The sequence below is a fragment of the Salvelinus alpinus genome, chromosome 20 (assembly GCF_045679555.1).
Source record: "Salvelinus alpinus chromosome 20, SLU_Salpinus.1, whole genome shotgun sequence".
NCBI classification, from domain to species: Eukaryota; Metazoa; Chordata; class Actinopteri; order Salmoniformes; family Salmonidae; genus Salvelinus; species Salvelinus alpinus.
The window spans coordinates 46,601,763-46,625,540 of NC_092105.1; the positions used below are offsets into that span (position 1 = coordinate 46,601,763).

The window sequence follows — 23,778 nt, forward strand, 5'->3', positions numbered from 1 at the left end:
AATGTTTTGGGTAGCCTTCCACAAGCTTCCCACAAGAAGTTGGTTGAATTTTGGCCCATTCCTCCTGACAAAGCTGGTGTAACTGAGCCAGGTTTGTAGGCCTCCTTCCTCGCACACACTTTTTCAGTTCTGCCCACAAATTTTCTATGGGATTGAGGTCAGGGCTTTGTGATGGCCACTCCAATACCTTGACTTTGTTGTTCTTTAGCCATTTTGCCACAACTTTGGAAGTATGCTTGGGGTCGTTGTCCATTTGGAAGACCCATTTGCGACCAAGCTTTAACTTCCTGACTGATGTCTTGAGATGTTGCTTCAACGTATCCACGTAATTTTACTTTCCTCATGATGCCATCTATTTTGTGAAGTGCACCAGTCCCTCCTGCAGCAAAGCACACCCACAACATGATGCTGCGACCCCCGTGCTTCACAGTTGGGGTGGTGTTCTTCAGCTTGCAAGCCTCCCCCTTTTTCCTCCAAACATAACGATGGTCATTATGGCCAAACAGTTCTATTTTTCTTTCATCAGACCAGAGGACATTTCTCCAAAATGTACAATCTTTGTCCCCATGTGCAGTTGTGGTTTTGGAGCAGTGGCTTCTTCCTTGCTGAGCGGCCTTTCAGGTTATGTCGATATTGGACTCGTTTTACTGTGGATATAGATAATTTTGTCCCCGTTTCTTCCAGCATCTTCACAAGGTCCGTTGGTGTTTTTGATTTGCACTTTTCGCACCAAAGTATGTTAATATCTAGGAGACAGAACGCATCTCCTTCCTGAGTGGTATGGCAGATGCGTGGTCCCATGGTGTTTATACTTGCATACTATTGTTTGTACAGATGAATGTGGTAGCTTCAGGCATTTGTTAATTGCTCCCAAGGATGAACCAGACTTGTGGAGGTCTACAATTTTCTTTGAGGTCTTGGCTGATTTCTTTTGATTTTCCGATGATGTGAAGCAAAGAGGTACTGAGTTTGAAGGTAGGCCTTGAAATATATCCACATGTACACCTCCAATTGACTCAAATGATGTCAATTAGCCTATCAGAAGCTTCTAAAGCCATAACATCATTTTCTGGAATTTTCCAAGCTGTTTAAAGGCACAGTCAACATTGTTGTGTATGTAAACTTCTGACCCACTGGAATTGTGATACAGTGAATTATAAGTGAAATAATCTGTCTGTAAACAATTGCTGGAAAAATGACTTGTGTCATGCACAAATGTCCTAACCGACTTGCCAAAACTATAGTTTGTTAACAAGAAATTTGTGGAGTGGTTGAAAAGCAAGTTTTAATGACTCCAACCTAAGTGTATGTAAACTTCCAACTTCAACTAAGTGCTCATGCATCTCAGTGTGTCTCTGGCCTAAGGCCACAGCCACACTGAGATGAATGAACACAGATAAAATTGTATATTCAAAAGTATAACTCATCTCATCTTTCTTCTGACAAGTTCGCACGAAAAGACGGCTCGTTTGTGGGTTTCTTCGTCTTCGGAAAATAATCTTGGTTGTCCGGTAACGGATGACTCCCATTGAAAAAAAACATGGGCTCCCTCAAATTCTTCAACACGAAATCCCAATGTGGCCATGGCCTAATGCTGGCATCACTTCCTGATGGAGACATAAGCCTTATCCCATTCTCCTGTCTTGCAGTCTCTGAATGCATGTTAGAAAAAGTTTCCGGTGTGCGAGGGTGTGAAAGCGCATTTCCCTAGATCATTTTGCACTCGACCTGTGAGACTTCATGCCAGTGACAAACCCAAAGTGCTTTGTACTCAGCAACATGTCACACATTTGGCAGTGCTTAGAGCTCAGACCGCAAGACAGAATGGGACAGGGCGATACATGCTAATGTGACATTTCTCAAGGATCCCTAGCAAATGACAACTCAATGGCTCCAATGAAAAGATTGACTTCTGGGTAAAACTGCAAAAGTGTAAAGACTTTGTTTTGCATGTCAGTCACATCCCACACTAAATAAAGCATCGAATTCCATCAACTATATAAAAATATAATCTTAAGATTTATGAAAATATACAATTGCACATGAACCAGTGACATAGCACTGGACGAAATTTGAGACACGGCAAACAAGAACCCAGTCAAAAATTGATATATTCCAGTCTTTTCGCTTTTTGTTCATCATAGGCTGGAGATCTTTATATGACATTGTGGAGTGTTGACTGCATTTGCTGTCCGTGCTTTTAATTTCTGTTTGAAACCTCAACAAAAATGCTAATCATTAAAAAAAAAACGATAGCCCACTTAAGAAACAAATCTGAGCCTTTATTGGAATGTTGCGAGGCATTAAATAAACAAATCACATCTTTTTTTTTTTATAATTTGGTATTTAATTTTAAAACAAATCTAGGCTAACAATACTGGTCCGACAGTCATTCTCTTTCAATTTCATTGTTATTATTTCATGAATAGTTTTATTTTCTTTCGCTAAGACATAGAAGAGGAAATCTGGCATGGTCGAAAGTGAAAGCGAAGGCGTGTTAATGTTAATGTAGAATTAAAGGGAGAATAGCAAGGACAGACAATGGGGGAATGATGAGGGAGAAACATTTGAGTTTTCTAACTTAAGAAAATACTGCGTATCAAAGCTGCATTGTGGGTTAAAACAGTCACTTGCTGATACTGGTATGCAATAAAAACTTTCCCCAATTTTCCCAAGTTTTACATATAAAAAACCTTTACGAAATATAAACAAGCTCTTGCTGTGATACACAAAGTGAAGTGCATTTGAAGCAGAAAAATGTAATGGAAAATAAAGAAGACATTAATATGTTCTATAACCTTGGCATGATCAACGATATCTTGAGTCGTCAGATATTGCACGGACTCATGTTCTTTAAACATAAATAAATGTTTTATGACTTCTGGTTTTATTATCATCAATGTTGTTTGTCATCATCATTACATCTACCACCACCATCCTTACCATCATCGTTTAGCTTTCTGCATGTTGCTTGACAGATCCGGAAATGATCTTTTATTGTTTTGGTTTAGAAACCATATTTCCCTCATTTTGGAAAACAAAAACAAAACAAAAAAAGGAACATTCACAATACATTTTCCAGCCGGACTGTTTCTTTTTTTCTCATAAAAAAAAATCTGTATCGCCTCTCGTTCTGTACATCCAGAGTGAACAAGCAATCAAAAAGCACAAACTCACCACCCCTGACCCACTGTCTCCCCTCCCAACCCCTACCCACCCAAACCGGTCTAACCATTAGGATGTTGGAGGGCCACAGTTAAGACATGACTCCGAACACGGGGTTGTGGCGACAGATGCTAGGGCCAATCTCCTCATAGTCCTTTTTGGTGTGGCATACCTGGTAGAACTCGGGCTAGAAAAGAGAACGCAACGTGTTGATATTTGGCATATTTGAATAAAAGACAAACAACCTTTGAGTGCGGTTTTGACTCTTGTTTTTGAATACTAGTTGTTCCTGTCAAAACCAGCACCTGGAACTCGGACACCCTGCTGTGCAGAGAGGTTCCCTCCTTTTTTTCATCTTAAAAACATGGTTTCAGATGCACATCTCAACCATACAAACCAAAAGGACATTTCAGAAAACAGAAACAAATACATGATGCCCTGGATAACCCAAGACTAAAAGTCTGTAATGCTGTGCTGTAAAATCTAACACTGATGACAACCCACTTCACAGGCACATCATTACAGTCCCAGAGTTCCTGTTCTAAAAAAAAGTGCCAATCGGTTGGCTCATCCATGAGTCATGCAATGTTGTAACCTCCCGAAACATTGTCAAAGGATGCTCCCGAGTACATTATGGGAGTTTCCCTTTCATATTCAATTAAAAGGATATATATATATTTTTTTTTTATTACTTTTGCATTTCAACTGAGTTACAGGGAAACTGGAAGACAGCATGCCCTTAAGTAAGCACTACATGGCAGTAATCATGCTGACAATGCAAATCACTGAAATTCAACTAAAGTGCTGACAGTAACCTTTCAGCACTAATACATTTTTAGGGAGGCAAGTTTCGCAGATGGCATAGAAAATAACATTTTCTGAATGACATTTCCAGTCGTTAAGTTGCTTTACTATGTGCCAAGTAAGAGGTTTCCTTATAACAGGAAATGTGTGCCATAGAACAACTAATACTAATTTCCACAATTTTAGTTTTAGTACCGTTTGTTACCTACAGAACGGCAAAACGGATTTGTGATACTTACAGTTGAGGCTAACATGGATCCTCCGAACCACACTGCGTATCTCTGCATATGATGAGTGATGACTTGCACATCGATTGGTTTGGGCTGACAGGGCAAAAGCAAAACACCACAAATAAAGATCTTACATGTCTTACCTCCTACATTAACCTAATGCTCTGCCAAAACTGTAGCTGGTTACAACTTAGAGAAAAAAACAATAAGAACAGGAGCAGCTCGCGGGGACCACAATTATCTCCATGACTAGGGACTGCTCTCACCTTGAGCTTGCCCCCGCTCAGCTCCTCGCTCATCTTCAGCCTGGCGTCCACCGTCCTCTTCAGGTCCCTCTGCAGACGCCGCCCAAAGTCCCTGAACATGGTGGAGCCGCCCGACAACACAATGTTCTGGAGAAGAACACAGCGTGTCGAGTTAAGATTGGTTAACACATGCCCTAACACACAAAACAGGGTTCAACTCGAGCACACACACCACACACACACACACAATATTGAAAGGGCCCAGAGAACCGATAAGTCTGTACAAGTCAAACCCAAAGTGCTGATTGGATATTAATTGGATGTGGTTTTTCAACCAATATCTATGTAGTTCAGGGATATGATTACCTTGTAAAGGGGACGTCTGACATCAATGGGGCAGTTCTGGATAACCTCGTCCACAACTTCAGAGATGGGCTGGGTGAAGTCGGGATTGGCAAACTGGTGGAGTTTGAGGAAGAAGAGTGTGAGAAAGTTTAAAAGTGTGTACACGCCTACGTTCACAGATAAATATCTTAAAGTGGCAATATGTCACTTTTTGGTCGACCTGACCAAATTCACATAGATCTATAACTCACGTTGCTATCATTCTACCTGAAAGCAAGTCTAAGAAGCAGTAGATCTGTCCTATTTCTATGCTTCCCGTTCTTAAGTTTATCTTTTACTTTCGTGTTTGTACAACAGCTGAAACAACATTTTTGGTTATGGAAAATATATTTCACAGCGGTTTAGACGGTACAATGATTCTTTACACTATACTAGCTTATTTTGTTACATAAACTGAAATTAGGCAACCTACTAGATTTTTAGCAACCAGGAAATGGCGGAGCAATTTCTGCATAGCGTAACCTTAAAATAACACCTTAACCATTTTAAAAGACGTCTTTATCCATCATTCACTCTGGCCTCTGCAGCTCTTAACTGCACAACTCATCTTCTGGCTGTAGTTTGTGTTTATAGGTCATCTGTGCTTTCAGTGTCGTAGTACCCTACTTATGACGGTCCTAACCACTCATTTTAAGCTACTCTAACCTAGAGACCTGGGGAGTCAGAGTTCTGCTAACATTATGCTAATGTGGGATGACACTGAAGAGGAACATCTCCCACTCATAGTATGCTAGGTGATTAGCATAGCGCAAACCTCTCGCTATGCAGCCGTTTAAATAGCAAAGTGCTCACTGCTAACCTCCGGGTGGAAGAAGATCTCAGGGCCGAGGAAGCGCTCGTAGCCCACGTCGACGGTGAACTCCTTCTTGCTGATGTTGTTTATGCCGGTGTACTGCTTGATCCACTTGGAGCCGTCCGTGTCGTACTTGCTGAACTCCTTCACTAGGTCCGGACACACGTAGCTGAACCGCTCCTGGTGTAAAAAGACATGGAAGACAACGCGTGAGTGGATGCTTAACTACAGTGTAACTGGCTGCATTGGATTTGAAATGATACAGCTTTAATGTGAGGGTATTTTCATCCATTTAGGTTGAACCGTTTATATATTACAGCCCTTTTTGTAACCCCCCCCCCCCCATAAGTATGGGAACAAATGAAGTTATTTGTGTATTAAAAGTAATACGTTTATTATTTGGTCCCATAATCCTAGTACACAACGATTACATCAAGCTTGTGACTCTACAAACTTGGATGCATTTGCCGTTTGTTTTGGTTGTTTCTCAGAAATAAAAATGGTAAATAATGTATTGTGCCACTTTTCATGTAAATAAGAATATAATATTAAACGCTTTCACGTTAAAATGTGGATGCTACCATGATTACGGATCGTCCTGAACGAATCGTGAATAATGTTCAGTGAGAAAGTCAGACGCAAAAATATCATACCCCAAGACATGCTAACCTCTCACCATTACAATAGGGGAGTTTAGCATTTTTTTTGGGGGGGGGGGGGGGGGGTATTTATGCCTCTAACGTTCTCACTCATCATTATTCATGATTCATTCAGGACTGTCTGTAGTCATGGTAGCATAGAAGAGTTTAGAAGAGTTTAGAAACATACAGTGGGGAGAACAAGTATTTGATACACTGCCGATTTTGCAGGTTTTCCTACTTACAAAGCATGTAGAGGTCTGTAATTTTTATCATAGGTACACTTCAACTGTGAGAGACGGAATCTAAAACAAAAATCCAGAAAATCACATTGTATGATTTTTAAATAATTAATTTGCATTTTATTGCATGACATAAGTATTTGATCACCTACCAACCAGTAAGAATTCCGGCTCTCACAGACCTGTTAGTTTTTCTTTAAGAAGCCCTCCTGTTCTCCACTCATTACCTGTATTAACTGCACCTGTTTGAACTCGTTACCTGTATAAAAGACACCTGTCCACACACAATCAAACAGATTCCAACCTCTCCACAATGGCCAAGACCAGAGAGCTGTGTAAGGACATCAGGGATAAAATTGTAGACCTGCACAAGGCTGGGATGGGCTACAGGACAATAGGCAAGCAGCTTGGTGAGAAGGAAACAACTGTTGGCGCAATTATTAGAAAATGGAAGAAGTTCAAGATGACGGTCAATCACCCTCGGTCTGGGGCTCCATGCAAGATCTCACCTCGTGGGGCATCAATGATCATGGGGAAGGTGAGGGATCAGCCCAGAACTACACGGCAGGACCTGGTCAATGACCTGAAGAGAGCTGGGACCACAGTCTCAAAGAAAACCATTAGTAACACACTACGCCGTCATGGATTAAAATCCTGCAGCGCACGCAAGGTCCCCCTGCTTAAGCCAGTGCATGTCCAGGCCTGTCTGAAGTTTGCCAATGACCATCTGGATGATCCAGAGGAGGAATGGGAGAAGGTCATGTGGTCTGATGAGACAAAAATAGAGCTTTTTGGTCTAACTCCACTCGCCGTGTTTGGAGGAAGAAGAAGTATGAGTACAACCCCAAGAACACCATCCCAACCGTGAAGCATGGAGGTGGAAACATCATTCTTTGGGGATGCTTTTCAGCAAAGGGGACAGGACGACTGCACCGTATTGAGGGGAGGATGGATGGGGCCATGTATCGCGAGATCTTGGCCAACAACCTCCTTCCCTCAGTAAGAGCATTGAAGATGGGTCGTGGCTGGGTCTTCCAGCATGACAACGACACGAAGCACACAGCCATGGCAACTAAGGAGTGGCTCCGTAAGAAGCATCTCAAGGTCCTGGAGTGGCCTAGCCAGTCTCCAGACCTGAACCCAATAGAAAATCTTTGGAGGGAGCTGAAAGTCCGTATTGCCCAGCGACAGCCCCGAAACCTGAAGGATCTGGAGAAGATCTGTAGGGAGGAGTGGGCCAAAATCCCTGCTGCAGTGTGTGCAAACCTAGTCAAGAACTACAGGAAACGTATGATCTCTGTAATTGCAAACAAAGGTTTCTGTACCAAATATTAAGTTCTGCTTTTCTGATGTATCAAATACTTATGTCATGCAATAAAATGCAAATTAATTACTTAAAAATCATACAATGTGATTTTCTGGATTTTTGTTTTAGATTCCGTCTCTCATAGTTGAAGTGTACCTATGATAAAAATTACAGACCTCTACATGCTTTGTAAGTAGGAAAACCTGCAAAATCGTCAGTGTATCAAATACTTGTTCTCCCCACTGTATATTATTATTTACAATTAAACGTGACTCCAAAAATCACACAAAACACCATTATTTTCTATTGGGCACAAAATTATCTGAAACAGAACCAAAACAAACAGCAAATGGATCCAACAAATGTGTAGTCACAAGCTTGATGTAGTCATTGGGTGCTATGAATCTCAGACCAAATACTTAACTTTCTACTACTTTAATACACATAAATGAATTTGTCCCAATACTTTTGGTCCCCTAAAATGCAGGGAATATGTACAGGAAGTAAGGTAATTTCTAAATGGTTCACATGATATGGATGAAAATACCCTCAAATGAAAGCGGACAATCTGCACTTCAACCTCATAGTCATTGCATAATTTCAAATCCAAAGTGCTGGAGTACAGAGGCAAAACACAAAAAATGTGTCACTGTCCCAATACTTTGGAGCTCACTGCATGTTACATCATGTAGGGCCAGCGTGGTCTTACAGAGCAGAACTGAGAGTTTTAAAAAGTTCAATAGTTATTTATCGTTTTAAGTTTTAGGATTTATCTTGATGAGCAAATCAACTCATGGAGGTAAAAACATATTGGTTAAATCCTGAGACCAGTGACTCTTCTTCCTCGATTAAGCCGTTGCTGATGAAGGACCTGAATGATTTCAGCCTTGTTAAGACCCAAATGATTTTGGTCCTAATTACGTTCTAAATAATTTTGTCAAAAAACCCAGGACTCCACTTAATTCTCCATAACACACGTTCTGGTAGATATGAACGCAAACGATTGGATAGCTCTTTTCCAAGAGCAAGAACACTGAATACAAACCAAGCGACCAATTGTAGTCAAGTCTCAGTAGGATGAAAAGCCTGATAATTGTTTTTCACCCCGAGACAAACACTTATCTTCAACACAAGGGCCAACAAGGATTTTAGATGAGTCTTCCAATAAACATTTACTGCTTTGGATAAAAGGAAGCGAAGTGAATCACAATGGATTCTGGTAAAAACGAGCAGCAATTAAGAGCATGGGTTTAACGGGAACAGCACACCCTAAGAAACACCAGGGGAGTCAAGCGGTCTATCTTGAATTGTAAACGGAACAAAACAATCAAAAACACAACCACGTCTATGTATCCCACGTTTCAAACTTCTTCACAAAAGAGCAGTTTGAATATCAAGTGATGTTGTTCTTTGCGTTGAGGTATGAAACTTTCCGGTGGAATAAGGGTTCCACCTAGTGTTCAAGTCAACACACTACAGGCAAAGTGAACATTTCACATCCTCTTTTAGACATCTTGGTTTAGTATTTTCTTTATTTACATTTCATAAAACATTGTGAGGTGTGCTAGCACTATTTCATATACTCAGTCAACTTCCCAACTTTAAGTGCAAACAGTGACCAAATCTTAACTGTGTGAGTAGTGGTTGATAGAGGAATGCTGTTGGGGCGCATGCCTTCATACAGTCACAATATATTTAACCTTTATTTTGACAGGGAGACAATGTTGAGACCAAGGTCTATTTTCCAGATGAGTCCTGTATAGCACCACAATACCCATAAAAATACAATAAAACACATTAAACTACACATTCATATACACAACATTACACAAAAAGCAAAACACAATAAAAAAAAACATTCTTCAGTAGAAAGTTCACGTCATTTGTATGCATGGACTCAATTGTAGCACCATCCGAGGAGTAGTGCAGTAATATCTTACAATTAAACAACATATACCCAATACACACAAATCTAGTAAAGGAATGGAATTAAGAATATAAAAATATATGGACAAGCAATGTCAACACGGCATAGAATAAGATACAGTAGAATAGTATAGGATACAGTATATACATATGAGATAGGTAATGCAAGATATGTAGACATTATTAAAGTGACTACTTTTCCATTTATTAAAGTGGCCGGTGATTTCAATTCTATGTTTATAGGCAGCAGCCTCTAATATGCTAGTGATGGCTATTTAACAGTCTGATGGCCTTGAGATAGAAGCTGTTTTTCAGTCTCTCGGTCCCAGCTTCGAAGCACCTGTACTGACCTCGCCTTCTGGATGATAGCGGGGTGAACAGGCAGTGGCTTGAGTGGTTGTCCTTGATGATATTTTTTGGCCTTCCTGTGACACTGGGTGCTGTAGGTGTCCTGGAGGGCAGGTAGTTTGCGCCCAGTGATGCGTTGGACAGACCGCACCACCCTCTGGAGAACTCTGCGGTTGCAGGCGGTGCAGTTTCCGTACCAAGCGGTGATACAGCCCGACGGGATGCTCGAGTGTACATCTTCATCCTCTCGCTGTTGCGCCTTCTTCAAAACACTGTCTGTGTGAGTGGACCATTTCTGTTTGTCAGTGATCTGTACGTCGAGGAACTTGAAGCTTTCCACCTTCTCCACTGCTGTCCCGTCGATGTGGATAGGGGAGTGCTCCCTCTGCTGTTTCCTGAAGTCCATCTCCTTTGTTTTGTTGACATCAAGTGAGAGGTTATTTTCCTGGAACCACACTCCCAGAGCCCTTATCTCGTCCCAGTAGGCTGTCTCGTCAATGTTGGTAATCAAGCCTACTACTGTTGTGTCATCTGCAAACTTGATGATTGAGTTGAAGGCGTGCTTGTGGGGCCCCAGTGTTGAGAATCAGCGAAGTGGAGGTGTTTCCTACCTTCACCACCTGGGGGGAGGCCAGTCAGGAAGTCCAGGACCCAGTTGCACATGGCGGGGTTCAGTCCCAGGGCCTCAAGCTTATTGATGAGCTTGGAGGGTACTATGGTGTTGAATGCTGAGCTACAGTGGTTCTTCCTTTAAAAGTTTTGAGCTTATGCCGCGGCCGTTAGTGGTAGATGGTGGCATTCGGCCATTGCGCCACACTATCACAAGGGTGAGTTAGGACGCTAATTTATTAGATATTCTCACAGACCAGATTCGTCCTAACAAAAAATGCCCCTTAGATATTAATTTAGAATCCTCCAATCCTCTAAATTGAATTAGACCTCCAGGGCCATTTTATTGATCTTCAAGTATTTAAATTTTCTGAGTTCTTTGAGTCGTTATACCAATTATTATTGGATTATTCACCATGGCAACCACTTGTTAGTTTAACATTGAAAATTGTGCGATTTTTTTTATTGAATTCAATCATATTTGTACCACAGTAGATGCTGTGTTTATTTACAGTAGTGTATTAAGTACTCTAAAGTTTTACATTTCTAACTCCCAACCTCATGCAACCGCAAAATGTCTGATAAAGCACATAATTTGCAGTATTTTTATCATCAACATCTTTATGCTTTCGTTAATAAAATGTTTAAAATAATCTTTCATAATGCAGATGTTTATTTCAACTGCTGTACATCTCAGCTACATAATCCCCAAGTCTAACAGTATTTTTGAAATGTCTCCAGTAGATTTTCCATTCCCCCTGAAAGCCCCAATCTGCTCACTTAAATGAATAGAGATCCTGGTCATGGTGCTACAGTAATGTTACAGCATAATCAAAGTGAGGACAATCGGCATTCTGCTGTATACTTATGGTCTATTGTAACCTGGAGTCACACCTTTCCAGTACTCCTCACCTCACCCCGCCCCAAACTCCACCCTTAACACGTTTACCATTCAAAAATGATTTTGAGAACAGACGAGAACAGAGAAATGGACATCGTTTTCATCAAGCCAGCTTCTGTGTTTTTGGTTGATGGCCAATATTAAAAACAGTCAAATGCATTCGTGAATTATTTAAGGGTCCTTTCTCTTCTCTGTGCTGGAGTTCTTTTAAGAATACAAAAGAAGCCTTCCACCCTCGATGGGCTATCAGCAGGACAATAGACTCTTGCCGAGGTGATGCCCCTCTCTCACCCTCTCCACTGTCTGACACCTCGTCAGTAGCCCCAAGGCCCTCGTTCCGATGCGCTTCCTACATGATCGGCCATACATACAAATACATGCGTTTGTCCCCAGAGAATCTAGAAGAGCTCCGTTCTGTTTTACCATGGGATTTCATGAGATATGTCAAATGTAGACGACAGTCCGCAATGATTCAAACGGTTACACGTTGATAGTCAGTCATATGTAAAACATATTTATGCAGCGTTTGGTGACGTCTATCTCCGACATCTATTAAAGACTCATTCCTCAACTGAATAATGAGGACATTAGCAAATGATGGTGCATTGCATTATTGTTTCATGACTTGCCTAGTTAAATAAAGGTAATACATTATTTTATTTTTTTAACATTGTGAATTATACAGACTTGTTAAGCCAAGATTCATAAAATATGAATTTATGAGTACAAAACGCTCGTTGAACAATATTCTATTTAAGAATACAAAAGACGCCTTTCACCCTTGATGGGCTATCAGCAGGACAATAGACTCTTACTGAGTCCACCAAATGCACTGTTTTCTAAACACATCTGGATGGATCCATAATGAATTCCTATGGGAATAAATATCACTGAATAACAGAACATTTTGAATAAAGTAGGCTAATGAAGGCAACAGATTGTTGCTTACTGGAACACCCAAAGTCATCCAATTGTTATAATAGGATTTGAAGCAATAGCCTAACTGTGTGTGGTCAACTATTTCAGCACCGTTTTGTGCTGCTCTGAGACATGCATGGGGACTGGTCTTGATAAAGCAATGAGATTTTTATTTTCACTGAATCTCCATTTGGGTATTGGTTAGACTAGAATTAGGGTGTGAAAATGTTAGGATTATTTTGCTCTTCACTCACAGTCACTTAGTAGCCTAGGCCTACTCCCGACCGCCGCTCTGATATCCAATAATTCTTCCCAGCTGTATGTAATAACACAAAACATTTTCTGGGCTAACAATGTAATAAATAATACATTAAAAAAACGAAATACTGCAAAGTTTCCTAAGAGCAAGAATCGAGGCAGCCCTCTGTCGGCGCCATTGTCACAAAGTACCATATAATAACCATGTAAATCTCTCACGAACAAGGTGACTTTTCAACAAAATGAATTGTGGAAAAACAACTGGAACCATTTCTTAGTTTGACTGCTAGGTTTTATGGGTATTATGACTCATACTGTGGTACTCTATTAAGCGCGAGTTTTAAAATCTGTAAGGGCTTCCTGCACAACTGCAATATCAGACTGTAGCCAGGTCAGCAGTCAGGGCAATTGCGTACATAATAGGATCATCTGCATATAGATTAAATCTACAATTAACAAAATGACTATAAATAGTGAAAAGAACAGGTCCTAGTATCGACCCTTCTGGAACACCTTTATGTATTTCAAGAAATTCGTAGTTAACCCCATCAATCACAATGGTCTGAGTTCTGCCACTAAGTTAATCATGAAACCATGAACAGGTGTCAGAGCTCAGGCCTATCGAGGACAACTTAATCAATATAAACAGTATCAAATGCTTTTGACAGATCCACAAACAAAGCAGCACATTTAATTGCAGTGTCTAAGACACTGACAAGATCATTGACAACTAAAGTGGTGCTGTAATAGTGCTATGCCCAGGCCTAAATCCTGATTGGTTTACACTCAAAATACATTTCTCAGAAAGAAAAAAAATAGCAAAATTGTACATTTACCAAGGATTCACAAAGCTTAGCTAAACAAGGAAGCCTTGAAATGAGGTGATAATTATTAAGATGTGATAATTATTAAGATCACTACTATCCCCGCCCTTATGAAGTGGCAACACGAGAGCTGATTTCCATACTTTTGGAATATTTCCTGATAACAATATTAAATAAAAAATGTGGGTTATTGGAAAAACATGATGGGAGCTGCACACTTAAGCAGACTGGGATCCAAATTGGCCAGCGCCTGTGGATTTTTTGTTGTCTATTGCTAGAAAAGCATCCAGGACTTATTTTTCTGTAAATAGCCTAAAAGAAATGCTTTGACGATAATTTCTCTGATCATTCAGCAAACCCCCCTATCAGCATCCAGCCCAATATCATTGTGAATAGGCTTAAAAGTTCTTTCAAAGATAAATAAAATGGTGATTAAATGCATCAATGATGGCATTTTTTTGTAATGAGGCTCGTGTCTGAATAATTTGTTGTGGCAGAGAGGAGGAAGTAGAACCCTTCAGGGAGTAGACATTTTTCCAGAATTTAACTGGGTTCCCATTACAATCTGAAAAAGAGGTAACAAAATAATCAGATTTAGCCTTACTAATTTGTCTTACACAATGATTCCTCAGTTGCTTAAAAGCTTGCCAGTCTGGGCCTAAGCCTGTGTTCATAGCCTTGACCCAAGCATCATCTCTTTTATGAATGACTTCTGATAATTCCAGAGTGTACCAGACATTCGATCTACCTTTTAATCCTTATTTTTTTGAAGGGAGCATGATAATCCACAATAGTACTAAACACATCTGCAAAAAGACTGAAATATAAAATCAGGTTCAGGAATGGATAAAATACAATCACGGTCACTAAAATAAAGATCATGTAAAAATGCCTGTTCACTGAAGTTAAAGTTCCACTTTGTTATGACACGAGGCTTAGATTTTTGTATTCTCGATCTCGAACACAAACAAGTGGGCAATGGTCACTAATATCTTGGGTGAAGACACCAGTAGAAATATATTTCTCTGGTGTATTCGTTAAAATAAGATCAATCAGAGTTGACTTTGAAGGATCTTTAGGGTTGGTCCGTGTAGGATTAGTCACCAGCTGGGTTAGGTTTAGATCATTACATGCGTCTTTTACACAATTTAGGTCACCCAGGATAATAACTTCTGATTTAGTAAAAGACGTCAACAAACTAGTTAACTCCTTGAGTGCACAAAGGTTAGACGAGAGAGGACGGTAGACCCCTATGGCAGACAAAGGCTTAAAGATGGTAGGTCACATTTTTTGGCAAGGGGAATAGATTTCAGTAAAAAGACAAATTATTTTTTATAAGAATGGCCACACCACCACCTCTACTCTGATTATCAGCTCTGAACACATTATAACCCTCAATATTAATATCAGATTCCAGAATGTCCCCAGAGATCCAAGTTTCAGTCAATACCAGAATGTCCGGATTCGTCTGCATAGCCCAGATCTTGATGTAATCCAGTTTAGGAAGTAAGCTCCTAATGTTCAGATGCATCAACCCAAGTCCTTTATGATGTTTAATGTCACACGGAGTCTCCAACTCAAACAAGCTACTTCCAGTAGGCGGTTGCAGACCCTGTCTGTCGGTTGATATGGATATAGTTCGTATGGCTTAGGGCTGGGCAGTATACCATATTTTACGATATACCGTTATTGATGCATGGACTGGTTTGGGTTTTTACTTTACCTTCTATAACGGTATTTAAATGTTTGGTTTGTTAAATGTGATATGCCGTGTGTAATGTCCATTTTTGTAGTTTACTTTGCTACTCGAGTCATCGCTCTCCATGCCGCTTTCCACACAGACCGAGCCCCGCCCCGTCACTCAAGGAGCACATTTGTTATTCCTCGACCACGAGACACTTTCGTTCAGTCTGCACGGTCAATGCAGCACATGCAACAATGTTGATGACAATAACGCCGTTTTCACTTTGCTTCTTAATATAAACCCACTAGCGTTCTATAATTACACTATTACTTTGTGTTTCTTACATCTGCAAACAGCTAGTTTCTATTTTCTTAGCAAATTGGGCCTGAATGTTGTTAGCCGCTAATGCTAATCGCTAATAAAATGTACTGAGTCAACGCAAACGTAATTAGCTATACAGCCTGATAATACCAACGATGACGTAGACCTAAATCAGCATGTTTGTGCAACAGTATCTTCTAAATCAAAGAGGAAGACGCAAAGCAAGAACGTTAGCTACATGAAGTAGCGAAGAAAAACATTCAATATAGCCAAAGATTATAGGGTGCCCTAGGAAACGCTGTAGAAATCAGCATATCAACACTTTGGTTCCTACCCTGTCACAATAACTCCTCCCTGACATTTTCATTTGTTGTCATGTCAAACAACACTGTATACAAAGTGCCCACTATTATATAATTACTATAGAATTAGAATAATCCTTCTATTTCCATGATTCAAACAGTTCACACAAGTGTTTTGCTCTAAATTGCAAGTCAAATTGCAACATTTAGTTTAAAAAAGGTCTAGATTGTTTGCCCATATCATGTAGCAGTGTTGAAATGATCTCAAATGAGTGCTGTAAATGCAGAAATTGCTGTAAATTAATTTAGGTAGAAGTTGAATTGAACAGTATAAAACAATCAGAATGGAGAAACACCCGTTGAAATCACTTAGAATGTATGTCTTGCCACACTACGGTAACACACTACTCATAAAGCAAATGTTGAACTTTCATTACTCAACAACATAAAATACCATAAAATACTGTCCAATTATATATATTTTTTAAATACCGTGATATGATATTTTGACCATATCGCCCAGCCCTAGTATGGCTATAAGATTGCATGGAACTGCCCCATTTGTTCTATCCCTATTAGTAATAGAAATTGGAATTGCTTTTTAGGTCCTGTGGCCGCAGCCAATGTCAATATGAGGAACTCTCAGAGTAACCAATTATGGAATGTTATAAACTGACTTACATGAGCTTTGTTTGCTATTGTGCATCAGCCCAAGCCCTCTACATGATTTGAAAACCAATAAAATGGGACTAGTAGACTAGTGCCAGAAAGACAAAACAGTGCGACTTCTGCCAGAGTGGTCAGTCCGGGACCAGAGTGACAGGTATTGTGATGCAGTAGCGTGATTTGCATGGAACTTTTGACCTGTTGTAGTCAAGCCAAGCTAGTATGCTAATACCATGTAGAATATGTTGTAAATCGTCCCCGAAACTGTTCTTGTGAAAGCGAAACATACAGTATTTTGTTGGCCTACGGAACTGCAACAGAGTATGTAATTTCTGTGTGAAAATGCCCTAAGACAACACAGGATCATTTCAATTAGAATTCAACATTCTGGAAAAACTTGCCTCAGAGAACCAGGGATACAGTTAGGGTTAAAATTTGGTCTAGGATTGGCTCCTTGACTATACTATGAACCAGTACAGTGGTTAGTAATAAGAGGAGTGGTGGATGATCGGAAATGTAGTTCGCTGCAACCTACCTTGACCGCCTTGGCTGTCTCCAAGGACTGCTCTGGGGGGATGCCCACCTCCCGCTCCCTCAAAAGCTGCTGGGTGAAGTAGGTGATGTCACGGCCAGCGATGGGAATGTGCTTTATACAGCTGCCGATGACGTAGCCCTCAGCCTATAGCAACACAAAGGCAGATGAGGCAGAGTTCACAATGCTTGGAGTAAGGTGATGTCACAGCATATCAGAATAAATAGGTCAACGTAGAAGCACATGTTTAAATGACTCTACTTCCTGATTTACACTGTTGTGCTCAACTAAACTTACGGCTTGGATATTTTATTTTCACATTGTCCTTTTCAGCATGGTTTCCAGCAAATATGGTGGATGTGTAACAAGGCCAGGCCAGTACAGCTTAAATGTGTCTCAGTAGTGTGAAAAGGGTATGAGGGAATATACTGTATACTTTACCAAACTTGAATGACCATGAATAAGCAGTGGCTTGTACATCCTGCAGGGCAGTTTAAAACCAAAATGGTGACTAAATCACCATTGCACAACTTGTGTTCTTGCCAGGAAATTCCTTCTTTACCTAAGTCTGTGTGTCAAAAGTATACAGTGGCCTACTTTCATAGTTTCCTCTCCATCATCTGCACTGATTGAAACTAAATGGACAAGAAAAAAAAGAAAAAAACATACCCACAATATGAATCTTTTCCCTGGCTTTTACCAATCCAGTCTTTTTTAAGATCAGTTCAGAAAATACGAAAGGAGACAAGCAAATGAGGCCACTGAAAAGTATTGAGACGCATGAACCTCAACTTGAACGATTAGAGGTCTGGCTGAGGGAGCATTTCACTACAACCAGGGATGTGTTCAGTATGGCACACAGAATCCAAACACTTTGTAACGGAACAAACAAATCACTTCAGATTGTACCTCCCCATTACAAAAAGTTCTCTCCCTATACTGTGTTTGTAATATATCTGTATTTTCTGTCATGTGTGAGAAGGCTGTCCTTAGGGCAACTGATGTGCCACTCACCACAGGGATAACGTGGGTGACTCCGTCTCCACTGTCGATGACCGTCCCCGTCAGTGTCCTCTCCCCTACCTGTCTGGATGTCCAGGAGGCCGCCAGTGCCAGGACAGCCTGGGGGGGGGGGGGGGGGGACACACAGAGAAAACAGCATCAATGTGACACCATTGTAAAACAACACTGTCGTGTCCTACATCAGCAAGTCCGCAATGTCATTGACCACATCCTTTACCACAACATGAAACAGCAGAGGGCAGGGGCAGTTACGGAGTCTGTGTTTTATACAGTTTAACAGCATATCGGCTGTGTGTGTGCTAGATAAAATTGTGTTCCCAGAGATTAAGCGTTTACCTGCACTGCGATGTAGAGTCCTGGGACGTTGAAGGACTCAAACATGATCTCTGCTGTGTACTCTCTGTTCTCTGGTGTGTTCAGAGGAGGCTCTGTCTGCAAGAGGACACCACAGTCCTGGGAGTTAAGACTTCCACACACAGACACACTAATCCAACCCGCATCAGGTTTAATAACAACCACATGGACACTCAATTAGGGCTGGCACAATTACCGTATAACCGACGGTTATGACCTTTTAATTATTTTAGCGTGTGGAATGAACAGCTGATTGAAGACCGGACGGCCGGGCATTCGTGCGGTAGAGTCCGTTTCAGCGGTAACATGGACTTGTTAACGTTTTTAAGCACCAGCTGCTCTGACAGCTGGTGCATAAAGCTAGTGAGGGAGATGTGAGTCTCCAGCTTCAGTGATTTTTGCAGTTCTTTCCAGTCATTGGCAGCAGAGAACTGGAAGGAAAGGCAGCCAAAGGAAGAATTGGCTTTGGGGGTGACCAGTGCGATATACCTGCTGGAGCGCGTGCTACGGGTGGGTGCTGCTATGGTGACCAGTGAGCTGAGATAAGGCGGGGCTTTACCTAGCAGAGACTTGTAGATGACCTGGAGCCAGTGGGTTTGGTGACGAATATGAAGCGAGGGCCAGCCAACGAGAGCGTACAGATCACAGTGGTGGGTAGTATATGGGGCTTTGGTGACAAAACGGATGGCAATGTGATAGTTTGCATCCAATTTGTTGAGTAGAGTGTTGGAGGCTATTTTGTAAATGACATCGCCGAAGTTGAGGATCGTAGGATGGTCGGTTTTATGAGGGTATGCTTGGCAGCATGAGTGAAGGATGCTTTTCTGCGAAATAGGAAGCCAATCCTAGATTTAATTTTGGATTAAATAAATACTTTTTGGTATAAATTTTCATGCTAAAGATTCAAGAAAAATTGAGCATTTTTCAAAATGTTCAATCCAATTCGCTTTATTTTTGTAATATATTACACTTGATATATATATTACAAATGTATTACAAATGAAGTACCTTCATTTTTTAAAGTTTTTCCTCGATTCACCTATTTTAGGTGAATAAACGTCATCCAAAATTCCATGACCGTCACCTCAATTACATGTAAAACTCCTCGCTTTGCACCTACAGAACAGGTCTTAGTTACAATGCATTATAAGAGCCTCACAATGCATTTATAACTGTCAGGGTTAAATTAAGAAGTCCTTTTGAAATGGGCTCTATTTTCAACCTTTTATTAAGGAATAGTCAACTTTGTGTTAATGGATCACAAACACTGGCTTTAAATGCAACCCAATTCACAGAGAATGAGATAAAGCTCATAATTTAAAGATTTTGGCCGACTGTTTTAAACATTTAGTTTCAGTTCCCTTCACTAGCGGATCCATTTCACATGGCTCACAGTGCCGATATCGTCATACTTCCTCAAGTCTCTTGACATTTATGACATCACTTTTTAAACCACGGGTGCACAACTCAGGCCCTTGAGTTCCACAGTACAGCCGGTTTTTGTTTCTCCCATGAAGTTGGAAAGAGAGCCTACCCTCTATCCATCAACATGGTTTCTTCCTATTCCGTAAATGTCCCATTTGGCCCATGGGCCTCTTACCAACAGGAAGTAGTGGTCCTCAGGCTCTGCCCTCAGGTACTTGAAGATGACCTGCTCCATGAACCGCTCCATTAGGTCCCAGTCCTCCACGATGCCGTGACGGATCGGCCACTGGTGGGTGAGAGGTCAAAGGTCAGTCACACAGGCAAACACAAAGGCTAGTAAATTACTAAGTGACACCAAGTACACCAACATACACTTTAGTGCATGGTTGAATGAAACTTCAAGTACACCAACTTTTATTTAGGACATGACCTAGTGACAAACCAAGTACACTGAACAAAATTATAAAACGCAAGACGTAGTTGAGTTGGTCCCATGTTTCATGAGCTGAAATAAAAGATCTCAGAAATGTTCCATACGCACAAAAAGCTATTTTTCTCAAAAATGTTGTGCACAAATTTGTTTACATCCCTGTTAGTGAGCATTTCTCCTTTGCAAAGATAATCATTCCACTTGATACTTGTGACATATTAAGAAGCTGATTAAAAACAGCATGATCATTACACAGGTGCACAGTGTGCTGGGGACAATGAAAGGCCACTCTATAACGTGCAGTTGTTACAACGCCACCGATGTCTCAAGTTCAGTGAGTGTGCCATTGGCATGCTGACTGCAAAAATGTCCACCAGAGCTGTTGATAGAAAATGTCATGTTCATTTCTCTACCATAAGTCGCCTCCAACGTTGTGTTAGAGAATCTGGCAGTACGTTCAACCAGCCTCAGAACTGCAGACCACGTGTATGGCATCGCGTGGGCTAGCGGTTTGCTGATGTGAACAGAGTGCCCCATGGTGGCAGTGGGGTTATGCATGTGCAGGCATAAGCTACGGACAACAAACACAATCACATTTTATCTATGGCAATTTGAACGCACAGACATACAGTAACGAGAGCCTGAGCCCCACTGTTGTCCCATTCATCCGCCGCCATCACCTCATGTTTCAGCATGATAATGCATGGCCCCATGTCTCAACGATCTGTACACAATTACTGGAGGCTGAAAATGTCCCAGTTCTTCCATGACCAGCATACTCACCAAACATGTCTCCCAATGAGCATGTTTGTGATGCTCTGGATGGACGTGTAGAACAGCGTGTTCCAGTTAATACCAATATCCAGAAACTTCGCACAGCCATTGAAGAGGAGTGGGACAACATTCCACGGGCCACAATCAAAAGCCTGATCAACTCTTTGCGAAGGTGATCTGCCTTATGCGGACTGGTTGTCTGATTCACGCCCATATTTTTATTTTTTTGTATCTGTGACCAACAGATGCATATCTGTATTCCCAGTCATGTGAAATCCATAGATTAAGGCCTAATGAAACTTAAATTGACTGATTTCCTGACATGAACTGTAACTCGGTAAAATCTTTGAAATTGTCTGCATGTTGCATCTATATTTTTATTGTTCAGCATACAATAACATACATTTCGTAGGCCTGCATGGCTTAGGAACACTAACATTCATTCAGTACATGGCTTAGTGACTAGCTGTGACAGATGCCTCTCGTGAAGTATACTGGTTTCCATATTGCCTTGGAATAGGAATCTGTTAAACACACAGTATGTGAGTTATCACGACACCTTGCAGGCCGCGTGACACACCTTGCAGGCCGCGTGACACACCTTGCAGGCCGCGTGACACACCTTGCAGGCCGCGTGACACACCTTGCAGGCCGCGTGACACACCTTGCAGGCCGCGTGACACACCTTGCAGGCCGCGTGACACACCTTGCAGGCCGCGTGACACACCTTGCAGGCCGCGTGACACACCTTGCAGGCCGCGTGACACACCTTGCAGGCCGCGTGACACACCTTGCAGGCCGCGTGACACACCTTGCAGGCCGCGTGACACACCTTGCAGGCCGCGTGACACACCTTGCAGGCCGCGTGACACACCTTGCAGGCCGCGTGACACACCTTGCAGGCCGCGTGACACACCTTGCAGGCCGCGTGACACACCTTGCAGGCCGCGTGACACACCTTGCAGGCCGCGTGACACACCTTGCAGGCCGCGTGACACACCTTGCAGGCCGCGTGACACACCTTGCATGACAACTTCCAATTGGTGGGCTTGTAAATAAAAATTACTTCTAGGCTGTCATGGTTGGCATTGGGCAGGTTTGTTTGTGGTTTATGTGAGCTTTGATATACTGTATTGGGTGGGCCTGTAGCCTTTTCAAGTCAACAGGTTTGGTACCTTTGTGGCGTAATTGGGCTTGTCTATCCCCTCGTCGCCAATGAAGAAGTCCAGGTCGTCCACCCCCTTGACCGTCCTTGATCCAACCTTGGCTGACTCTTTGATTGCAATACCTGGGAGGGAGAGATGGAGGGAGAGAGCAAGAGCGCGCGAGAGAGAAAGAGCAAGAGAGCACGAGAAGGAGCGTGAAAGAGAAAGAGCGAATCGATTAGACTAAGGCTGTGTTTGATGAAAGAGCTTTGTTAGGGATACTATGTGTGTTCTCTAAAGAAGACACAAATTCAGTCAAACACCAAGTGCAAGAGTGAACTATGTCCTCACTGTTCACTCTCCGGACTTGTATTCCCAACGCATGGCCCCAAAGGGTTCCTCTTTGAAACCGTGTTAGCTCTCTGCTTGACCAGCTTTAAAATTACTTTGGTCTAGGCAACACAACATTTATAAAAATAAAAAATAAATAAAAAAAAAAACGTTTTTTTACATCACCACTGGCTGAGTTCAAGTTCAACAGTTAAGCCTACCCTCTATGTGAGGCGAATCGTCTGGGCAGATATACTCACATGATGGAACAATGAACTGTGGCTCTGTGTTCCCTGCATACCCCAGCTTTGTGTATCTGGAAGAGAGCGAAAAGGTAGCTACACCATTAGATTTAACAGCCATGGTAGACTTAACACATGCTCACTGTGCACATTTATGTTGTATGGGTGCCAGTTTGTAAAAAAGAAAAGGAAAAATATATATTAGCAAGCCTAGACTATATTTGGGTTAGCTTCAATACAACCCCTGTTCTTCCATGGATCAGAGCCAACAACTGCAGCTCAACTCTGAATAGCCTACCCTTCGATAGGAAGAGTGTAAAAGGGCATTTGGAATCAAAGCAGCTATTCATACATTTCCCAAAATCCAACACACGTATAAATCTTAGCATAGCGTCATCCTACAACTAGTTTGAGTGCCAGTAGTGTTGCATTTGAAGTTCACTTGCAGTAGGCTAAAGCCTTCCACAGATCGATAATGAAGCCTAGAGTGCTCAGACCCAAAATGTTCAGAAACTGCCAAAATCATTAAAAATGGGCATATTAGTGTTTGAAAGTTGGCAGTCGGCAGAAATCTCTGAAAACTTGGCGTGGGCATTTAGGCTAGCATGGCACAGACTTCCCACACATACCCGGAAACCTATCTAATGGTCTTTTGTTGTGGTCAAAACTATTTCCCAAATTTTTCCCACATATAGACGTAACACTTGGAACATAACCTAGCTTAAATACTAGTACATTTCATGGGCCTTTCTATGATCCATTGTGTAGTGGCGTTTTGCTAGGCACATGCTAGCCAGATGTCGGCGGCTGTGGCTCTGTTCTCCCATCGTTTCCTGGACAGGGCCCATGGGAATGATAGAGGACACTGTTGAAGAGTGCCAAAGCACAGTGTGCATCAAAGACTATAGTAGGCAAGTAACTACTAGTCATAACAGTGC

General features: G+C 41.6%; 1 protein-coding gene across 1 annotated transcript in view; it reads right to left on the reverse strand.

Annotated features, from left to right (window-relative positions):
* Positions 1-2,261: 2,261 nt before the first annotated feature.
* The window catches only part of LOC139547004 (actin-related protein 3-like), a 35,241-nt gene continuing 13,724 nt past the window's right edge, over positions 2,262-23,778 (reverse strand). The window contains exons 2-12 of the mRNA XM_071356030.1: positions 22,859-22,914; positions 22,299-22,411; positions 20,095-20,205; positions 18,477-18,572; positions 18,132-18,239; positions 17,121-17,264; positions 5,649-5,822; positions 4,811-4,903; positions 4,466-4,591; positions 4,209-4,292; positions 2,262-3,352 (exon numbers count right to left, since the gene is read on the reverse strand). Of these exons, the coding sequence (XP_071212131.1) occupies positions 3,257-3,352; positions 4,209-4,292; positions 4,466-4,591; positions 4,811-4,903; positions 5,649-5,822; positions 17,121-17,264; positions 18,132-18,239; positions 18,477-18,572; positions 20,095-20,205; positions 22,299-22,411; positions 22,859-22,914 (1,201 nt within the window). The 3' untranslated portion in view covers positions 2,262-3,256. The remainder of the gene's footprint in view (positions 3,353-4,208; positions 4,293-4,465; positions 4,592-4,810; positions 4,904-5,648; positions 5,823-17,120; positions 17,265-18,131; positions 18,240-18,476; positions 18,573-20,094; positions 20,206-22,298; positions 22,412-22,858; positions 22,915-23,778) is intronic.